The following is a 21,670-nucleotide window of genomic DNA, read 5'->3' on the forward strand; positions in this document are numbered from 1 at the left end:
AAAAAAGTTCTCTTGTGAACTGAGAATCACCACTGAAATAGCATGATTTGCCAAAGACAGCAAGTTAGTTCCAAAAAAGCTGGCAGTAAAATTTCTCCTTCTTCTTCTTTCTTTTTTTTTTTTTTTTGCATATTCCAAATGTATCAATATGAAGAAAGCTTGCCTGTCTGTAAACTCAATGACAGCCAGCTCCAATTCTTGCTATTCCATATAGAGCATCTGTAAAGCATGTTATAATCTATACATTTATGTTTAGTGAACGAATATTATTAAGTAACTTATTTGTTTCTTTAAAGTCATTGCTATTAAGTACACCAAGTCTTACCTCATTACTGTGCTGCTGGTGAAGCCAACATAGCTTTTTTCATAAATCCATAACAGAATCTCTGGTATTGTAGTCTTTGCTAAACTGAAAAGTTACCAACTAAAAAATTGTATGATTTGCCAACCAAAGCGAGTTAATTCCAGGAAATTTGTTAGTGGAATATTGTATTTTAGACTTACCAGAAGTATAAATGAGAAGAAGGTTCTACTGAGATTAGCAAGCTGCTAGAAAACAATTCATAGACATCCTGTGCTCACTATCTCTTTGTAATTGAATCAACTACAGCTTTCTCAAGGCCCCTGCTTTCTTATGATAAATTCTCAAAATTCATGTAACTTGAACAGCTATCAGCCAACATAAAATAATTTTTTTATTTTTTGTTTTAAACATTTCTTAATTTTACTTCCAGAAAAACAATTAATATAAAACATATGTTTCTAAATGGTTTAAATTTCTTGGGGGCAGAAGGATTTACTCTTTCATTTGTTCTAGATTTCTTGGATTATTTTGACTGTCACTTATTTTATGAAGTACTTTAGATTTACAAGCTGTCAAGAATTCTTAATATCGGAGAGAAAACGGCAGAAAAATTGATGTTATCAATGATGTGAATAGAACAGCATTATAAGATAGATTTATGTGGAAGAAAGTTTAAAATGAGTGATAAAGGTTTTTTAAGTACAGTTTCGTTAGCATCTGGTGAGCGTTTTAAATTAACTATTTCTTCAGAAAAAAAAAATGCACATTTTCATTTACTCTAAAATAATACCAAATATATCCAAAATATCACAGAGTTAATATTAGATTCTCCTAATCTATAAGAGTTCTTTGAATTAAATTTTCCTCTAGATGGGAGGGTTAAAATTATAACTGCTATGGGGACTATTACCACACAATCACCTTTAATTTTCACAACAACCCTGTGTAATTGAAATTATTGTTCCAGTTGATGGAGTAAAATTGGGTTTTGGGAAAGTTCAGTAATTTTTCACTAGATCATATAGCACATAAATTGACAGGATAGAATCAGGTGTATATGACTCTGGAGCTCTGGGTTGCACCCATTTGCTAGAGATTACATTTATCTAAATATACTTAGTATTATGATTTGTATTTTATTTATGCTTACCATCTTTCAAGGAAGGAATAATGTTTTATAAAAAGAGTATGCTTTGGCCAGGCACTGTGGCTCACGCTTATAATCCCAGCACTTTTAGAGGCCAAGGCAAGCATATTGCTTGAGCCCAGGAGTTTGAGACCAGCCTGGGCAACATGACATAATCCTGTCTCTACAAAATATACGAAAAATTAGCCGGAAATGGTAGTGTGCACCTGTAGTCCCAGCTACTCAGGTGGCTGAGGTAGTAAAATAACCTGAGCCCTTGGAAGTTGAGGCTTCAGTGAGCCCTCATCACTCCTCTTCATTTCATCTTGGGCAACAGAGGGAGATCCTTTCTCAAAAATTAACATACTATATATATATAGTTTGAGAAAACAAATGAAGATAAAAATAATATAAATATATGCACAAGGAAACATGAATATGGAATGTGGAAATATGCATATGGAAAACTCATATCAAGAAAATCTCACTATCATCAATGCTAAAGCAATTATATAGAAAAGTTAAGCATAGGCTTTCAGTTACACAGTTCTCACTTCCTAATAGAAAACCTGTCAGTTCATCAGGTAACTGACATTTTGTTTTTTTCCAACTCTGGGGTTTGAGAGAAGCTATCATAGTGGTGCTTTTGTTTGAAGGATGCCATGAATAATATTTTTAATTTTCACTGATTATCTGTTGGATTCCTGTATAAGTCACTGTGGAAAACCATGGACATAAAGTTATCAGTGGTTTTAAGGACTTTTTTTTTTTTTAAGCAGCAGCAGCAGTAAATTCAAAATAAATCACTGTGGAAGCTTAATACCTAAAGCAGGTAACAAAAGAATTATTGGGTTTCCTGGCTGTTTTTTTGTCTCCTCTTTCCCTCCATATGCTTGTACTTCTGAGACATCTTTTTAGAATCTCCAGGCCATTCTGAGCTCAGTTTAAAAACTACTGTGATAAAATATAAAAGGAGTGCTGTATAGAAGATCAGTGTGATATAATCCTGACTTGTAACTTTCCATAAATCTGCCTAAAACAGAAATTATAATATTTTGTGAAGTTTACTTTAAACCAATGGTCCCTAACGCAGAGGTGCTCATTAGAACCAACCTCAGAATATTGTTAATTATGCTATGTCTGGACCCACCTAAACTTATGGAATCATAATTGATTAAAGCAAAGTCTTTGGAAATTTATACTTTTGCAACCTGGAAATCTGTAGTTTTAGAACACCCATAGATAATTCTGATCTTTATCCTTGTTAAAGAACCCTTGCTTAGAACAGAAATACTTAAAGTGAGATGTGTACTGACACCGGAACCAGTCTGCAATTGTATCAATATAAAGATTGAGAGTTAGCTTTTAGAGACTGTTATTGCAATTTGACATTGCTACACAATACAGACAATACAGCTGTGTAATAGGCAGATTCACCTCATTGAGCCAAGGCATAGCTAGCTCACTTCTAACTCTAATTAAGTGAGCATAAGAATTACTTGGATCGGTAGTTGTGTGGGAACTTCTAAAGTGTAGTCGCTTGCATTTTCGTCTCCACCTAATGTCCTGATTTTGTAGTTTTATAAAGAGTCAATGGATTTTTAGTTTTAAAAAAAGTACTTCTGGTGATTTGAATGTGGGTGATAGAAATATCACACTTCAAAAAAACTGTTTATTTACTTACATGTATATATCACATATGACTCATGCTTAGAAAATGCTATGTAAATGGTTTCTATTGTTAATAATAGGGAATATGAAAGTGTTCTAAGGCTAAAGGGGATATAGATGATATTCAGGTAATACTATGTACATTAAGGAAATACAAGATGTTAGCGAATTATAAAAACAAGTATCACTGTGCAAAAGAAAAATTAATTCTAAGTGTGATTTGATGCATATTCAGTGATATAATCACTGATTTGAAAAAATCGATCCTCAACGTATATGCTTTGATGTATGTATATATGTACGTATGTATGTATATATGTATATCTCGTTCATATATGTATGTGTATATATGTGTATATACGTATATATAGCAAAGCATATACACATACATGCACACACATATATAAATGTATATTTATATATATTTAATATATATAAATAAATATATATTTAAATACATATATATGTAAGGGTAAATGTTTATATCGTTATATCCTATCTAATTTAGAATTTATAACAGAATATAACTATCTAAATTAGATATTATAATTTAGATAGATAACTATAATTTAGATAGGTATATATAAAATATATTTGTATGTTTATATATAAATATATATTAAAAATAAAACAATAAAAACATATATATATTATATATGTATCTGTAAGTGTTAAATGTTAATTTATATAATCATATCCTGAGAGTCTGATTTAAGAGATTCAGATGGATGACCTAACAGGTAATATAAATTCAAAGGAATTTCTATTCTCAGGGCCAAGCTATTAGAAGACCAAATGATAATCAAGATACTTCCTGTTTTATTTATTGATGCATCCCCAAGGCTTATTACAATTCTTGGCAGTTAAGTAGATACTCAATAAATATTTGTTTAATGAATGAACCGTCATTGTAGGTGTTATATTCTATATAACTTGAACAAAATTTAAGGCAGTAAATTGGATTTTCTCGTTTATTGTGTATATATTATCTGTAGAATTATATTAGGTTATAAATAGAAAAAACTATCCAACAGTGGCTTACAATATTTTCTTTTTTTCCCAAGAAAGAAGTTTGAGGGTAGACGTCTGGTGGCTTGGGTTCTGTGAAGACAGAAGTCTGTGTTTTTCTTGGCCTCACTCTCATGCTCTTTGTGTTATGGTTGCAAGAATGCTAATGCATCTGCCAGTATTACAACCAATTCAGAATAAGAAAAAGGGAAAGAGAAACACCAATAGCCATGTCAGCAGTCTTATTCCTTTAGTTTAATCAACAAAACTTTCCCAGAAATTGGCAAGCAGATTGCTGTCCATATCTCATTGCCAGACCTGTGTAACAAGGCTACCAGATCCAAGGGAGGCTAAGATAATAGCAACATGGTTATCATTGTTTGCTAAGACCCCTCTGATTCATGGTCTGATATGAAGCATAACACTTATATTATGATACTAAGGAAAGGAAAAGGATATGAGTAATTAATAGGCATAAAACAATGTCTGCCACAATATCACAGAAAAATGAAAGTACTTTTATTTTACATTATTTCCTTTATTTTGTATTTTCTTTGTAACCTTTGAGAAAGGACAAATGGCCAACTACTGCAGTCATTTTGTGACCAAAAATCGATTATAGGTACTAGATCAACTAGACAATTTTATACACTGTTAAGATATATAAACCGTTGTATTTTAACAGACTAATTTTAAAATATTTTCCTGCTATCATGAATGTTAGTAGTTATTTTGAGATGGATAATTAGTTCTGGGTACTAAAATGTTTGTGATCAGCCACCTAAAATCATTTGGTACAATATTTGTACTTTGTTAGTATTTTTGTCTGTATTACTTTATATTTTGACTATTTTTTAAATGATAAAACATTAACCAAATATTTAAAAAAATTAGATAAAAATCATTATGTAGGGTTTACATTAATATTAAATTTTGACTAAACTGCAATACTGACATGCAATGACAAGTTGTCAGCAAAAATTTGGGTCACTTCTCATTTTATATTAGGACTACTGGGTCATCTAGTTGTCTGCTTATTTTTGGTACATGCCATCACTTTAAAATACAGTCTACGAGTTTGTGTGACTTTCTGTCTCCTGTAATCCTCATTTATCCTCCCCTGAAGTCTGGAAAGCTAATGATTATATAGGTTGTTTTGAAGTTTGGTATATAATTTGCTTAAGCATTAGAGGTAATTAAGGACTAAGGTAAGGATCCCTTCAAAACAAAGAATCAGCTTTGCTTACATTTTTAAATTCAATTTTAATATACTAGTTTTTAGTGTACCTTTGTCTTTTTAGGGCAAATTCATACCATATTTTGCCCCATTAACATGCTTAAAGCAAAGTGAATACTAAAATAAAAAAATAAGAAAAGAGAGTTCATTATTACTTTATTGCTTTCTCATTTCCTTTCTGAAATCTTGTAACTTACTTTTGAAAATTTGATACTAAAATGTGGTTTTTCCAGGAAAATCGAATGTCTATTCTGTTTAGATTGATATGCCTGAAGATTTTCATCTGATATATAATAAAATAGAATATTATGATGATGCTGGCTTCTGTAACATACGATTTTCAGTCATTGATCTCATAAAATTCATTGATACGTAGGATTAAGTGGTTCAAAAGAGTGAACCTTTGTATTTCACAAGTCAAACATTGGGGCGGGTATGATATATATACAAGAGAAAGAGCTTTGGAGTTAGATATACTTGGATTTAGATTTCAGCTACGTGCTTATTAGTTCTGGGACCTTGGGCTCTTGCCCTATTAGTGTTTTTAAACTTCCATACCTCATCTGTAAAATGGGGAAAATAATGTACTAAAAGATAATTGTTAGGATTAAGTGATATAATGTACATTAAGTACAGAAATATATAATTTTAGCTTCAGCCATTTCAGTCACTGATGTTACAGACATGAGGATTGAGGCCCTCAAAGTAAAATTATTTCCTCAAGTCACACGGTAGCAGAACCAGAACCATAGAACTAATGAGTATTCTCTATGCAATGAAGCATTCCCAAAGTGAACTGTGAATATACACATTTATGTCAAGTAGTGAGGACAATGTTTTGATTTTGAAGGAAACAGCCTCATATTATCTATGTACATAGTAGGGTGGAATTAAGTTGCTTTATGTGAAGTAGTCTGTGATGTAAAGATTTTCAGGCTTCATATATCATCTAATGTTGGCTTTTCTTTTTAGAATAAAAACAGTATGTAAGATTATACATGTTTGGTTACCATACCTGACAAGATAGCCACCAAAAACCATATGGTGTTGCTCTTTTCATGCAACACTGTTCTGTGGATATAGCAGACTGTTCGTTAGTCCTAATTTAGCTGTCGGTAGACTACTGTATTAGCTCTGCCTTAACACTTCGTACAGACAACCAGTGGATACTATCTCTGAATTCTTTTCTGCCATCTCCCTGGGTTTACACTTTTTTAGGCTATTAACAATTCAAAACACTTCGTAGACATTTCAGATTGATTTTTCCTTCCATCATAGTAATATGCTTTATGGTATGATTATTCTACTGCTTAATTTTTGAAGAGCAATGTCTATAACTTCTTTGTGGTGATGAAAAATACTTTGGGGTAAAATAAAGAAAGATGAAAATATTTTGAAATAAAAAATTAAAGGCATTCATTATTTGCAGCAAACAAGCATAATATTAAGATTTAAAGGGACAATAAAAATAATCTCTTTTAGGAATCATTTCAAAGATAATGTGAAAATTTAAGTGACTGGTTTTTAAAGGGCACTAGAATTCTGTGAATGCAATTTTTGGAAGTATTAACATGATGGAAGGAGAGTAGACACTGGAACGGAGACATAGGTTTGCCTTCAAGCTCTGCCACTTACAAGTTGTATCAGTTAGTGTGTCTTCCTCTTCAAATAACAGCAAATAACTTCCCCACTGGATTAAGCAACAAAATTGATTTTTCCCACATAAAAGCAATGCCTGAGAGAGGCAAGTTTCAAGTTTAGATGGATTAACAATTCTATGATATAATTTGGAACCAGATACTTCCCATCTCTTCACTCTGCCAAACTTAATCTGTAAGCTTTGCTCCCCTGCTGATTCTACTTATTTTCTCTAGATGACTGTATGTTCCAGGAAATACATCCATACCCAGCAGTATCCAAGGCAGTCAGGAGTTTTCTTTACTAACATTTTCTACCAAAATTCCCTTCCTTTGCAGATCTCCTTCACAGACCATTGGAGAGAACTGAATCAATAGTGGGACCACATAATTGAAATTGAAATAAGTTCATTTTTGCTGAAATGGGAAAATAGAGAGACAAACAAGCTTGAATAAAACTGGAGAAGAAAAACCCTGGAAGGACTTATGTTAAAATAATAAGAGAATATTACAAGACTGAAGTAAGAGTGGGACATGATTATATTGGTGGTTTGTAAAGATCTTTCTGGAAGCAGTATTTTGAAGAAATTGTTAAGGATCATACCTTTTTCTGCAGAGAAAGCAGTTAGGAGATTTTTCAAGTGAAAAATTATGGCAAGGATTTAATTGGACTGGACTGGCTATACTGTGGAATGAAACAGAGCAGGCGATTTAGAGGGTTATCATTGGCTGTGTTAGAATCAGTAGGATTTGGTCAGTGATTCAATGTGAGGCTAAAGGTGAGGAAAGGTTGACTCAGATATCTGGAGAGAACAACTAGTTTTGTTTTGTTTTGTTTTGTTTTGTTTGTTTGTTTGTTTTTGAGACGGAGTCTCGCTCTGTTGCCCAGGCTGAAGTGCAGTGGCGCCATCTCGGCTCATTGCAAGCTCCGCCTCCCGGGTTCTTGCCATTCTCCTGTCTCAGCCTCCGGAGGAGCTGGGACTACAGGCGCCCGCCACCACGACCGGCTAATTTATTATTATTATTATTATTATTATTATTATTATTATTATTTAGTTTTAGTAGAGACAGGGTTTCACCGTGTTAACCAGGGTGGTCTCGATCTCCTGACCTGTTGATCCGCCCGCCTCGACTACCCAAAGTGTTGGCATTACAGGCGTGAGCCACTGCTCCCAGCCAGTACAACTAGTTATATGGCATTACACTCATTGAACTAGGGAACATGGGAACACAATTTTTATTTTTACTTCTGTATAGAGAAGATGCTTTTTTCATTTAGGGACAGGCTGAATTTGGGGATGATTATATACCATAAATGTGTTAAGAACCAGCAGTCAGTTTTACAAATTTATAGGAATTTTAGGAGAGAGAGATGGACAAAATAAATGGATTTGTGTGATCATTAACATTTAGGTTGTAACTCAGAAGTTCATGAGCTCCTCTGGAAGAGTCCTTACATTGGGGCATATGCCAACATCTCCTTTAAAACCAACCATACGGCAAACAGAAAGTAAACATATGAGCCCTTCTCTATCCTTAATAGGCTGATTCAATATGCATGGACTGGCACCAAGACTTAGTTCTTTTAAAAACTCCTTTTAAATTTTGATGTTAAGTTTTAATCAAGAATTATTGGTGTAGTGTGAGAAGCGAAGGAAATCTACAAAAATGAGGCATTGATAAAAATCAAGGTTTGAAGGGATGGTACAGTAAGAATAGCTTATAAAGGAAAGAAGAAGAAGTAGCTAGAGAGGTAGAAGAAAACCACAGAAATCTGCAGTCACTGAAGATGAAAAGTGTGATTGTTTGTCTATCATGGTCATGACCAAATGCTGCCAAAAGATAAGGCAAATTAGGAGCTTAGAGCTACATAATTATCACTAGTGAATTTAGTAACAGAAATTTTGGTAGAATAATGGGGGTTGAAGTCAGATTCTAATGGATTAGGTAAGGAATGAGGAAGATGTGAGGAAATAAGAGATAGGTGTGTTGACAATTCATTCAATAATCTGAGTTATGAAAAGGACAGAAATAGGGCATTCACTGGATGGGAATATGAGGTTTACTTTTGAATATATTTTAATGAAAATTTTTAGAAAATGCTTTGTGGTTAATATACAAAAGGCCTAGTTACCTAAATATAGGTTTGTCAGGTAATGTTCATGGCTCATTTGAGGTCATGGTTTACTTAGAATGAAATCAGTCTCTAGTTGTGCAGTTTCTCTAAAGCTATGTTTAGCTGCCATGGTTCATGTACAAACAAGGTAGAATCATTCTTGATTAGAGTCTTTAGATGTCTAGGGAAATAGGTGGTTGCAATGCAGTGATCTAACATTTAGGTCTTAACTGGGGGACTGACTTGGCTGCAGAAAACAATAAACAATGCTCATGGACTGTTACTAAGGTCTCAGTTACTGCTTTATGTATAAATTGCCTAGTAGAGCATCCGACACAGAGTAAGCATTCCACAAGTGATTTCCCCACATTTATTCTTCTTTTTTCTAAAAAGGATTGTGCATATGGATTGCTCAGAATTGTAAAATAAACACTCTTCCATTCATTGTCTGAAAATACAGTTGGTTGTGGCTTCCTGCCTTCGAGTCAAGGGATGCCAGAAATCTACATAACACTTCTAAACCTATAACATAATTTTTCCCAAATTTACAAATCTAGTTTACCAATGGGAAACACATGTCCTCTTTCTCTGCACTCATTTTGTAAACTGTTCTTTGTTCCCTGCAGCAGTTGTCAAATTATAAAATTTAGCCTGAAAGCGAGAAATCACATCTGTACTGATTGGGAGCATGAAGAGAGGCTGGACAGCTGTATATCTGGGGTTTGTTCCCACAGATTAGTTAAATGTGTATTGTAATCGAATCCAGTAGCTTTTCTGATATTGTTAAATGGAAGTCAATAAGCAAGCATCCATCAGAAGTCTCTAGTATGCAATGCCACTTTGATTCAATGCCTTTAGAGAGTGAAGGCCATCTCATCTGCTACTAACCCAAATTATTCTCTTTTCATACTGTAGTGGAGGTTTAACTGACATTATAACTGTATTTGTTAATGTGAAGATAATGGCAGAAACAGAAACAATATAAGTAAGAATAAGCCTTCTAATTGTCTATCTTCATGTCATCAAGGATCACATATTCTCTTAAGGCTTTGCCCACTGATGGTGTATGGTAGGATCAAATGTCCTTGATCTATCTTTTGACTCTTCAAGGTCTGAAAACACTTTCATTCCAATGTGTCTGTTTCCTGGAGAATCTAATGCATTTTCCTGCTCATAGTGACTAAAGTTGGCAAGATGTTAAGGAGAAAGTAGTGGAGTCAAAGTGATATAGAACAAGTTAGAATGTTTGAAAGTTATAATCATTGAAGAACATATTTGTATTATTAACCTAAGCTAAATTTTAATTGTTAGAATGTGTGAAGTTGAGGATTTAGGAATCTTCTTATGCATATTTCATTTTATTTATTTGCTCTTTGCTTTCCTTGAATCCCAACAAATATAATGAGTTAGCAATCTGCTTTTTCTGAAAGTGAATTTTCTGAAAGCTTTTCTCTTTTCAAGAAAGCATTGAAATTGTTAATGTATAGCAATACAATTGAAGCATACGAATGACTGTTTTGAATTAGTTTCTTTCATAATCTGTTATTTGATTGGGCATTCAGTTAAGTGACTTTTCCTTATTAAAAAGTTTCTGTGTTAGTATTTTTCCCCCACACATTAACGTTAGGAATTTGCAATGTAGTACATATTAATTGACTCCTTTAAAGCTATTTCTCCTGGATAATCAGCCTTCTTAATTACTGATTAAAATACCAATATCTACCAATATGTCCATCTTAATCATAATTATACAATGGTTGAGGGAAAAATCATCTTGAAATCTGTCTCTCAGTTGAATAGTATGACTCTATTTTAAAATACAAATAATAGAATGAAAACATTTTTCATAAAATTTCTGATATCTAATTAATGTCTTCTAGAGTAACTGTGGCATCAAACATTTCCTCTAATTATATTCATTAGTGGGTTCTCCTGGACAAGTTTTAATTAAGTTGTACAATAAAGATCAATATTCGTGAATTCATTGCAATTTACAACAAGCATATATACTGTTCAGAACAATTTAATTACTGTAATTATAGCACAGAAGATATTTAGTGCCTATGCTCTATTACTGCCAAGCCCTCTTTTTAGTAAATTTGGTAATGAAATTGGGAAATTAACTTCTGAAAATTCACATTTATGTAAATCCTATATCTAAACTTCTGGTTTTTATATAGCTATATTTTGATTTTTTATTTTACTAGTAGGGAAAATGGAGGCATTAATTACGGTAGTGGCAAAGTGCCTTTTCATGCATATAGTCATGAATACGGAGAAATTATGAAAGTGTATATAAGAACACATTTAATAATTATATTGGTTATGTGAAAAATAATTTAGTGGTGTTATATAGTCTGATATTCTATTTTTATTTTTATAAATAAGACTAAAATTATTTTATTAGTCTAATTTTCTTAAATAGAAATATTTTTCTGGTTCGAACAGAAGGTCCCCAAATATGCTAACTTCTGTTAAATTTCTACTTTCAAAATTATTTATCTGGTACATCGATAGATGAACAGATCATTCTACTGATGTACCATATAAAGAATTGTGAAAGTAGAAAATTTCTAGTGGCATCAATAGGTATGTAACAGGGTTTCTCAACTTTAGTACTAGTGAAATTTTGGCCAGATAATTCTTTCCTGGGGAGGCTGACGGTACATTGCAAGATGTTTCACCGCATACCTGACTTCTTCCCATGAAATGCCAGAAGCAAATATTCGTCCACTAATGAACTCAGAAAATAGATAAATGCACCCAAATATCTCCAGACATTATTATGTCTCCATGTTGAGAACCACTGGTGTATGTTGATTAGCCCCACCCTCCTGATCTTCCCACTGATCACATTATTCATTCATAAGATAAACAGCTATTCAGCTCTTCTGAACTGAGGCTAGATTCATAGGCGTGGTCAAACATGGTGTTCTTATAAGAGAATTCTGTTCATTCAATTTTTTGAAGATAGGAATTGAGTGCTCATAGAATATTAAGTAATAATACCTAATTCAGATTTAGGAAAGGGAAGATCAGAATAGTGTCCTGAAGAAGGAAAGAAGGAATTCCTGAAATATGTTTTGAAGGACGAAGGAAACATTAGCAACTCAGAAGGTAAAAGAAAGATATGTATTTTAACATTCACACAAAAATTTTAGTTATTTTCTCTGAGAATCAAATCCCAATTTATTCTCCATTATATAAACAAAATTATAATATAATAATATGCAAATGATTGCTAAAAACGCCTAATTTTACTCTCTTTTTCTCAATTTCCATTTTAGTAATGGAATGTGTAATTACCTTTTTGGGATTGTGAATTTTATGAAATCATTTGTTTCCAGACGGACATCAATTTTAGACAGTAGTGGGAAGATACATACATGTATTTCTTGTGGATTTCCTAGTCTACATACAAAGAAACTTATTTGAACACTTCACTGTAAGATTATAGAGATTCCTAATGTAGTTATTCTCAAATATTCTGCAGTATATTCCAACACTGAGAACTCTCAATAAATTGTATTAACAGCCAAGTTAGTATTTTGAGGTAATTTGTTTACTCCAACACATACATATTTTCCAGAAAAAAAAAAAAAAGTAAAAATGGTAATTTAGTTTAAACCTAATTCAACTGCGGCTAACTGAATCTTGAAAAGTTATCTGAAATTCTGCTGATAATAATGAATATTTCATATTAGTAACAGGTCTACAAGGAACGCTGTGTTTCTCACGGTAGGCTGATTATGAATTCCTGGAATTCCTATGCACATCAGTTTGCTGCCAAAGGATTAAGTTCAATTTGATTGCCATCATGGTAGCACCCTTAGTTTGCTGATTTGCTCTACTTTATCTCATCTACAGATATGCTGCTGCTCAATATGAAAGGTGAATCAAATGAATCATTAAGATGAATAAACATAACAATTTAGGTTCTGAAACCCCTTGGTATTTAGTCATGTCTAGACACAGCCCTAGTGTCCCAGAAAAACTAAAATGAGGACAAGGACATTTAAGTTGAATGTAGCCTTATTCCCATGGAAACCAAAAAAGACAACAATAGAACAAAAGGAAGAGTATGGATCTATCTTAAAAATTAGATGTAATGAGGGGCAGGATTTGCAAGGTCAGTGGGTATTAGAGCAGGTTTTGTTTGTTTGATTTTTAAGAATGGTTTTTCAATTAGATCACCATTCTTTTAAGAAATTAATAATTCCACAAATTAATTATTATTCATTAAAACCAGTATGATTTAAGTAGGTGAAAAGTGATACAAACATTATATTGCATGCATTTTTAATAGTTAATGAGCTCAGAAAATAGATGAATGAAGTATATTTAGCAACAACAACATATATGTGTATGTATAGGTAATATTTAGTATATTTGTTTTTCTACAGATTTTAAGTTATTGATTTATTTTAATGTTACTAATATTATCATATACCTTCAATGTGGTTTATAAAATATGCATGTTCCCAAACGTTCTTTTGTCTCATGAATTTTTGCTACTGTGAAATAAATGATGCATAATAATAGTTAAATGTACATAAATTTCTCTAAGATGTAGAAAATTTCCTCAGTCATAATAATTTTATACTATCTTAAAAAGTATAACAACACATCCCAGCCTATCAACTGTTATTTCTTTAATACTCCAGGCTTACACTTACACATAGAATCATCCTTTTAGAACTGGTGGCATTTCAAGATACTGGCTTTTGAATATAGCTTAAGGAAGCCTCGATACCTCTACATAGGAATAACTCAAGTGTTTCCCTTTCAGGTTCATACTCCAGACTCATTCAAAGTTGTTCTGTTGCACAGCAGGCCAGGTAGAACCATGTGGGATAGGTATAATAGGTTGGAGAAATGATGATCTGTGATCCAGGGCTAAAGTATTTTGAATAGACAGTAACCGATAAGCTACTTTGATTTCTCAGAGTCAGTATATAACACTATATGTATGATGTGTATGAGTGTATATGTGTGTGCATGGGTGTGAGTGTGTGTGTGTCTGTGTGTGTACATACTCATAAATGGCTTCCTTTTGTAATGATGGTACTCAAACTTCCATCCTGAGTTTCTCAATATCTTAGTATTCCCATATACAATGTATCTGACAGTTCTACATGAAACACTCTTTTTAGACTATGGTCATATCTAAGAAGAAGGTATCTCTGGGAATGCAAGGGATTCTTAAGTATAGCAACTATCTCAAGAACTGCAACAATTTCCTTGTCTTGGTTAAGGGTGTGTAGATTTATTTCTTAATTAAACTTGCAATTTGGATTACAGATTTCTGTTAATATCACAAAAAATGTTACAAGCTTGGGAATAGTTTATTGCTGTTTAGTGTAAATTATTTGTTAATTGCTTCATAACAGCTTTCCAGAAGAAAATAAAATACATTTAGCTAGAATTTTATGGCTGCAGCTTAATCCCAAAACCTAGAGCTTTTTACAAGGCAGCATGAACCTTTCATTTTTGTGGATTTACTTTTGTTCCTCTTTTTTCCTTATGAGTTTTTTTTTTTTAATTTATTATTGTTTTGCAAGAAAATAAAATAGGGTAATGATTAGCTTTCAGATGATTTTGTTGTGATTGTTCTTCAAATGTTTATTTAAAATCATTTGTTCTCTTGCATCAATATATTTTCTTTAAATTATACCCATTGTATTCATCATAATGAACACTTAATTTCAGTTACGTAAGCAACACGCAATTTTAATAACACTATTAAGATAGAGATACAATATTCATGATACTATACATTTCGCTGAGTGTTGTATTCTTTTCTTTTCAGTGAATTTATTGGATTCACGCACTGTCATGGGGGACCTGGGATGGATTGCTTTTCCAAAAAATGGGGTAAGTTTTATGAAAGTTTTTCTAAAACTTAAGCTATGCGCGTAAGCATCTTGATACTTGCAACACAGGAATGAATATGTACTGGATGTATATTTTGTTGAGATAGGAGGTGCTATGTGTGTGTTGGATGGGGTGGTGGCACTTCAAATAACTCTAATCAAAAAAAGGAACACTAGAGAAGGGCTTTCAGTGACTAAAGAGTAAATATATTATTTCCTCTCTGAGTATTGTTCCACAAAGAAATGTGAAGTTTCCTTCAGCATTTAGGAAAAGTTCACATGAAAACAACAAAGAAACTTTCAGAATTAGTTTATATTAAATATAAAAGTATTTGATTTGCTACTAATTTGCCATCATCCTGGCATATTGCATAGGAAATAAAATTTAACTGGTCTATGATCAGTGTTGATTCAAAGCTGGGACCAATTTAATTTTGACTTCATTTACAGAATCAGGGAATAAAAATAGTATAAGAAATTCCTTTAAATGCCATTGAGATAAAAAAAAAAATCCAAGAAACTATTATAATATTATGTACATATACAACTGCAATTTATCTAGAAAATTGTGCACACTTACATTTTTAGATGATATCAAAGGTTTATTTTAGAGTAATCTAATATTATAACAAATTTTGTCATAACAACCTAAAGAGCCAAAATTTTCATTTTCAAATTAATGAGTAAAGCAGGTGTGTGAATCAGTCCTTTACTAAGAAAGTTATTATGAAAATAACACATTGCATTAATTATTCTAATCCATAATAATTTGTATATTAACATCCTCATCTCAGTGGGCTTTTATGTTTTTCATCAATTTTGTATTTCTCTTTAGTTGTGAAAAGTTACAGATGTATTTAAAGACATAATATTAAAAAGGAATACTAGTAGATTTTTAAGATATTGGAACATAAAGGTAAGGCAAAATAACAAAAAACAAACAAAAACATTGCATAACCCAGGTAGAGCCAGGCTCAAGATAATAATGTGTATACTTTCAATGTGTTCCTCTTTTATCTTTCTTACACTCTTCCTTCTTCCCTTCCTTTTTTTTCCTGAACCACCACACACTCTTTCTTTCATCTATCATGACTCCGTACAGATAAATGTCTGGCTAACGTCTGTCTATGAGAACCTATACAGATATTTTGTATTCTCCCTTTTTTTTCACGTACCAAAAATAATCTATTGAATAAATATTTTATTTTTTCTTATTTCTGAGAGTATGGTTGATGTGTCGTGTTGAAATTAGCTTTTTAGAATCCAGAGAAAATATATGAGATATTTTCTTTGAATTTAGTTTTGTGTTTTTCTCCTGTTTCCACTCAGAAGTTATTAAAATAGAGCTTTGAAAGAGCGTATCTGTGAGAGTATAAGTACAGTCTTGTAGTTGCTGTTGCAACTATACATTTGAGGAAATTTACTCAATTTTATACATGATTTCTTTATGAAACACAATGAATAGGTTTATAAAAACATAATCCTTCTGTGTTGGGAATGGGATCTTTTAAATTATTCTAACAACTTCATGCTGTCTTTTTTTCTATTATTATTGTTCATATAGCGGTATATTTGTTCTGTTTTTTAAACAATGAGCATCCTTTTCAAAATTCTTGTTATTATATTGAGTAATGTTTCCTTTGACATAGTGTACCAAATGTTAATATTGAAGACAGGGAAGTTAACTTAGAGGGGATTAATGCATGTATATTTGTTTGAGTGTGAGAAATGTATGTGGGATTCAGGCGTTATGTTTTGTGTTACATCACTCAAATGCAAAATGAAGGCAAAAATGTATTATATTTAAGGAAAATGAATGTTCAAGATATATATAATTATAGTAAAAATATATACACTTTTAAAATATTTTTAGTTAGCTGTGCCATTTGTGATTAGATAAGCAACATAATCGTAGGTGAAATATAGATCATCAGAATGATGTCCATAAAAATTGTGGAATAATGACCACCAAATTATTTTTTTAATAATTGCCACAAAAAAACTGGAAAAAAATGTTCGAGTCATTTTTATTGAAACTCTGGTATTCAGACATCATCTTGGAGCAATATGGGACACTTTTATTTAAGAAAAATGACTGAGTCTTTTAAAATAGCAAAGTCTGTGGCATTTTACTTGCTCCATGTCCTTTCTGCCTCTCTAGCTCTGAGATAGTCTTGAAAAGCCAAAATTCAGCCATCATGGTGAAAACCAGTAGACTAGTAAGAACTGAAAGGAAGTAGGAGATTCTTCTCAGTCTCAATTTCAGAGAATTGTCTTTATTTCATATGTTTGAGAACTCCCTGGAAGACTGCATTGTAAGACACTCTTGATTTCACCTGACCTAGAGCTGTTGAAGTCCAAAAGCTTTTTCTCAGCTGGGCATTTGTCAAAAAGACAAGCAATTGTCTGATTTTTCTTCTGTGTGAGGGGCTACATAAAATTTGGGACAAACAATAGGCTTGTCAATCAGAAAACTTAGGGAAAGCTGGAAATTGAGATGTCCACACTGATTTTCAAATGCCTCAATGACTTATTTGGAATTTATAAGGCCATGCACATGTGTAGGGCTTTGTACATGCCCAAGGACGTATGTATGCTCAGGAAAGACCTGAGAAAGACCTAAGGTTTCACTTGCTCACAAACAGGAAGTGAAGGTTAAGGTAGGTCTTTAATTGCTTAGCTGAATATTGAAGGAATGTCCCAACATGCACACACAGACCCTCCCCAAAGTTGAAACACTTACTGGTTTGAGATTAACAAAATATTCTGTCTAAGCAATACCTGCTATGTAAGCTAACAGAGCAATGACTTCAATGGCTACACATGGCCATTGAAAAATACAGAGTTTACAGAATTATTTCAGAAAAGTCATTAAAGAAACAAACATTAACACTCCCTGGAGAGTGAGGGAGAATCTAATTTTCAGAGTTGTCACATTACTTTATTTAATATGCCAGATTTGCAATAACAGAATACTATAAGAAATGCAAAGAAACAAGAAAGTATTGCTGGTAAAAAGAACAAAAGCAGTTATTAGAATTTATACTGAATATGCCCAGCTGTTAAAATACGTTGAAAGAAGTAAAGGAAAATATGTGTCAAGAACTAAAAGGAAGTATAAAGTAATGTATAATTGAATTCAAAATATCAATAAAGAGATAGAACCTCTTATAAATGAAAAATAAATTGGAGTTGAAAAGTATAAAATTGAATGAAGAATTTGCAATAGGGTCAGATTTGAGCAGAGAGAATAAAGAATAAGCCCACCTGAAGATAGGACAACTGAGATAATCCAATCTGAGGAACAGAAAGAAAAATTAATGAACAGAAATAAACAGAAACTTAAAGATCAGTGGGAAGAACACAGATATAACGGGAGTCTCAGAAGAAGAGAGGCCAAATGGGTCAGAAGAAATATTTGAAGAATTAATGGACATAAAGTTCCCAAATTTAATGAGGAAACATTAATGCACACATTCAAGAAACTCAACAAGCATAAGTAGGATAAAGTTAAACACATTCACAACTAGACACGTCATAGTTAAACTATCAAAAGCCAAAGAGAGAAAATTTCAAAAGTAGCTAGAGTCAAACATCTCACTTTGTATAAGAGATCCTCAGTACTTTGCACAGCTATTTCCTACTAGAAATCATGGGGTCCAGAAGGCAAAGCGATGACCTCTTCAAATTGCAAGAAGAGAAAGACTGTTGAGCTAGAATTCGATATCCAGGAAAACTGCCTTTTGAAAATGAAGAAGAAACTAACACATTCTCAAATAAGCAAAATATGTGCAACTATAAATGATCAAAATAAATATTTTTACCACTGGAAACATAATTTTAGAAATAGGTTTTACACATATGCAACCCACATATTTTTTTCAGAGAAAACTGCATCTTTATTTTCCTTTTATTCTTTCTACTTCATTTTCTTAGAGAAACATATAAACTGATTATTTGATTTCCCTCAAGTTTGAAAAATGCATTTTAAGTAACAACAGTTAATTTTAGAAAGTTTGTTTATGGTATTGTTTTATGATTTGATGTCATGTTTTAATAAAAACCACACAGTGCTGCTGTTTGCATTTATGCTTTCATGGATATGGCCTAAAATCATTTTATTTCAAATTCAAGTGTGATTTGCATATTAACATTGTTTTAAAGAAATCAAGTGTAATTTGAATCAGTAAGTGGCCTTAAATATTTGTTGTATACAGTATCTTACACCAGAGTCTGTGATTTATATAAAACTTGGGTAAGACAAGGGTCCCTGTCCTTGAGTAAGGCTCATATAACTTAACCCTATTGCTCCATTCATTCAGGAAATATTTACCTGAATATTTTTTTGTGTTTGAGATGGAGTTTCGTTCTTGTTGCCCAGGCTGGAATGCAATGGCACGATTTCAGCTCACCACAACCTCCACCTCCCGGGTTAAAGCAATTCTCCTGCCTCAGTCTTCTGAGTAGTTGGGATTACAGGCATGTGCCACTACGCCCGGCTAATTTTGTATTTTATTAGTAGAGATGGGGTTTTTCCATGGTGGTCAGGCTGGTCCCCAACTGCCGACTTCAAGTGATCCACCAGCCTCAGTCTCCCAAAGTGCTAGGATTACAGGCACGAGTCATGGCACCCGGCCTGCCTGAATATTTACGTGTATCATGTAAGTTATGAATTCTGTTCTAGAGATTGTTTGGTTTTTCACTTATGCTACCAGAAAACTTACTTGGTTTTGTATTATTTACGTATAGTGTCTTCCTCTAAATAGACTTCCTGATTTAAAGTGAACCAATTGTACTCAGATTTTTATCCCCAGTTGTGGAGATATTGCCTGGCATATTGGCTAATACAGATGATATATTTAATACATATATATTAAATTGAATTGGTCCCTTGGGAATTCAAAACTCCTTATAAACATTTAAAAAAGCAACTGTATGAATATTCAATTAAAAGTACTACCCTTTCTTCACTTTTTTCAGAATATTCTTCTGAACTTTAGGCCTTAAGAATGGATATGTTTATTTCTTATACTGGTAAAAATGTCACCTCAAATCTGAGCTTAAGAATTTGGCAAGAATTTAAGGGAAACACTAATATTCATTCCTCATAGTCAGACATTTGTGCCATACATTTGTTAAAAACAATCATTGCATCTATAATACTTTTCTGTATTTGTCCTGTTTATTACATTGTAAACTCATAGACTTACTGTAGTTATTTCATATTTGCCACTTTACAGTATTTCTAAAACTTGATTCAATTTCTGGTTTGTAATAGAACTCCAATGAATATTTATTGGAAGGATAACTTATTTTTTATTTATAAAATGGGACATACATTACTTACAGTTTTCTGATGAACATGAAATAAGTAAAACCTAGCAAAGAACTTGACACAGTGTTGGCAGTCATAAACATCCTTTCCTTGACCTTCTATTGCATTTCTATTTTAATGCTAAGAGATCCACCACTCCATATTTTTTTTTGTTTTAGCATATATGTATATATATATATGCAAAACTCATATATGTATATATATATGAGTTCATTTTTAACACATGAGATTTGAAGATTTCTTATAAAATCTAAATTTCAAGTTTCTGTTAATTGGATATTTCAGAAAGCCAGAGCCAGGAGCCTTTCATAGCTTGAATAGTCCAAAGCTGAGTAAAACTGCCATGTAGGAGAGTATGTAAATTCTCCTGTTTGACTTATTTACTACCCGATCCTCCTCATTCATTTAAATTACCAATCTGTGACAACGACAGCAATGAATAGTCATTTTTTTGATATTGCAGAAGCATCCACATTTTTTTTGTTTGTTTGTTTCTGGAGGGACCTAACTTAAAAACAAACAAACAAAAAACTTCTCTATGCATGCTGGCATGATTTCTTTTTAGTCTTTGAGTACTTCCCCTTAATTAGGAAACGCCATTTGAATTTTGGCATCTGCATGTATTTCTCAACTCTTACATATGTGATAGACAGTATTTATTTGTGTGTGTGTGTATTTGTGTGCCCGTTGTTCTGCCTCATGGTAGTAACTTTAACTCTCCTCTTTTTTCTTCTGGACGTATCTAGCGGTACTATGTTACAGCACATTTTATGCAAATTTGCTGCATTTATTCATTCAATAAATATTTATTGCACTTCTAGTATATTTGCTTCACTCTTCTAGGCACTGAGGTTATAGCAGTGAAGTAAAACACTCCAAATTCTTCACATCCTGGAGCGTAAGGGAGCATTATGGTTCTGAGAATGAGTAATCAAGGAGAACAAGGCAGTAGATAATGCATTTTCTTGTCTTGTTCTTTCTTTTTATAGATGTGCAAAAGTGTCAGAGACAGACGATAGTATTTGATCAAGGTCACTCAAGTAGTTTGCGACACACCTGGGAAGAGCACGTATTCTGTATTTGGCACATGCAGTGTCATATCGCTCTATCTTGCCATGAAAAAATACACTTTCAGTACATAAATATGCATCAACATTTAGTAATAATAATGACAATGCACAAAGGGATACTTAATACTCTGTTTGTAGATGAAAAAAAATGAGGTTTAGTATAGGTGACTTTTCCAAGGCTATGCAGTTACTTGGAGACTGAGTCCATTTCAATCCCAGGTCATCTAGCACCCTGATTATTTAAAATCAGAGATGAGCGGGGGGCGGAGCAAGATGGCCGAATAGGAACAGCT

At 32.7% G+C, this 21,670-nt stretch overlaps 1 protein-coding gene across 4 annotated transcripts in view; it reads left to right on the forward strand.

Moving 5' to 3' along the window:
- The window catches only part of EPHA5 (EPH receptor A5), a 360,922-nt gene that overhangs the window by 13,037 nt on the left and 326,215 nt on the right, over positions 1-21,670 (forward strand). For all 4 annotated transcript variants that reach the window (XM_011940291.1, XM_011940293.1, XM_011940292.1 and 1 more), the window contains exon 2: positions 14,909-14,973. In XM_011940291.1, the coding sequence (XP_011795681.1) occupies positions 14,909-14,973 (65 nt within the window). The remainder of the gene's footprint in view (positions 1-14,908; positions 14,974-21,670) is intronic.

This window comes from Colobus angolensis, unplaced genomic scaffold (genome assembly GCF_000951035.1).
Source record: "Colobus angolensis palliatus isolate OR3802 unplaced genomic scaffold, Cang.pa_1.0 Scaffold189, whole genome shotgun sequence".
NCBI classification, from domain to species: domain Eukaryota; kingdom Metazoa; phylum Chordata; class Mammalia; order Primates; family Cercopithecidae; genus Colobus; species Colobus angolensis.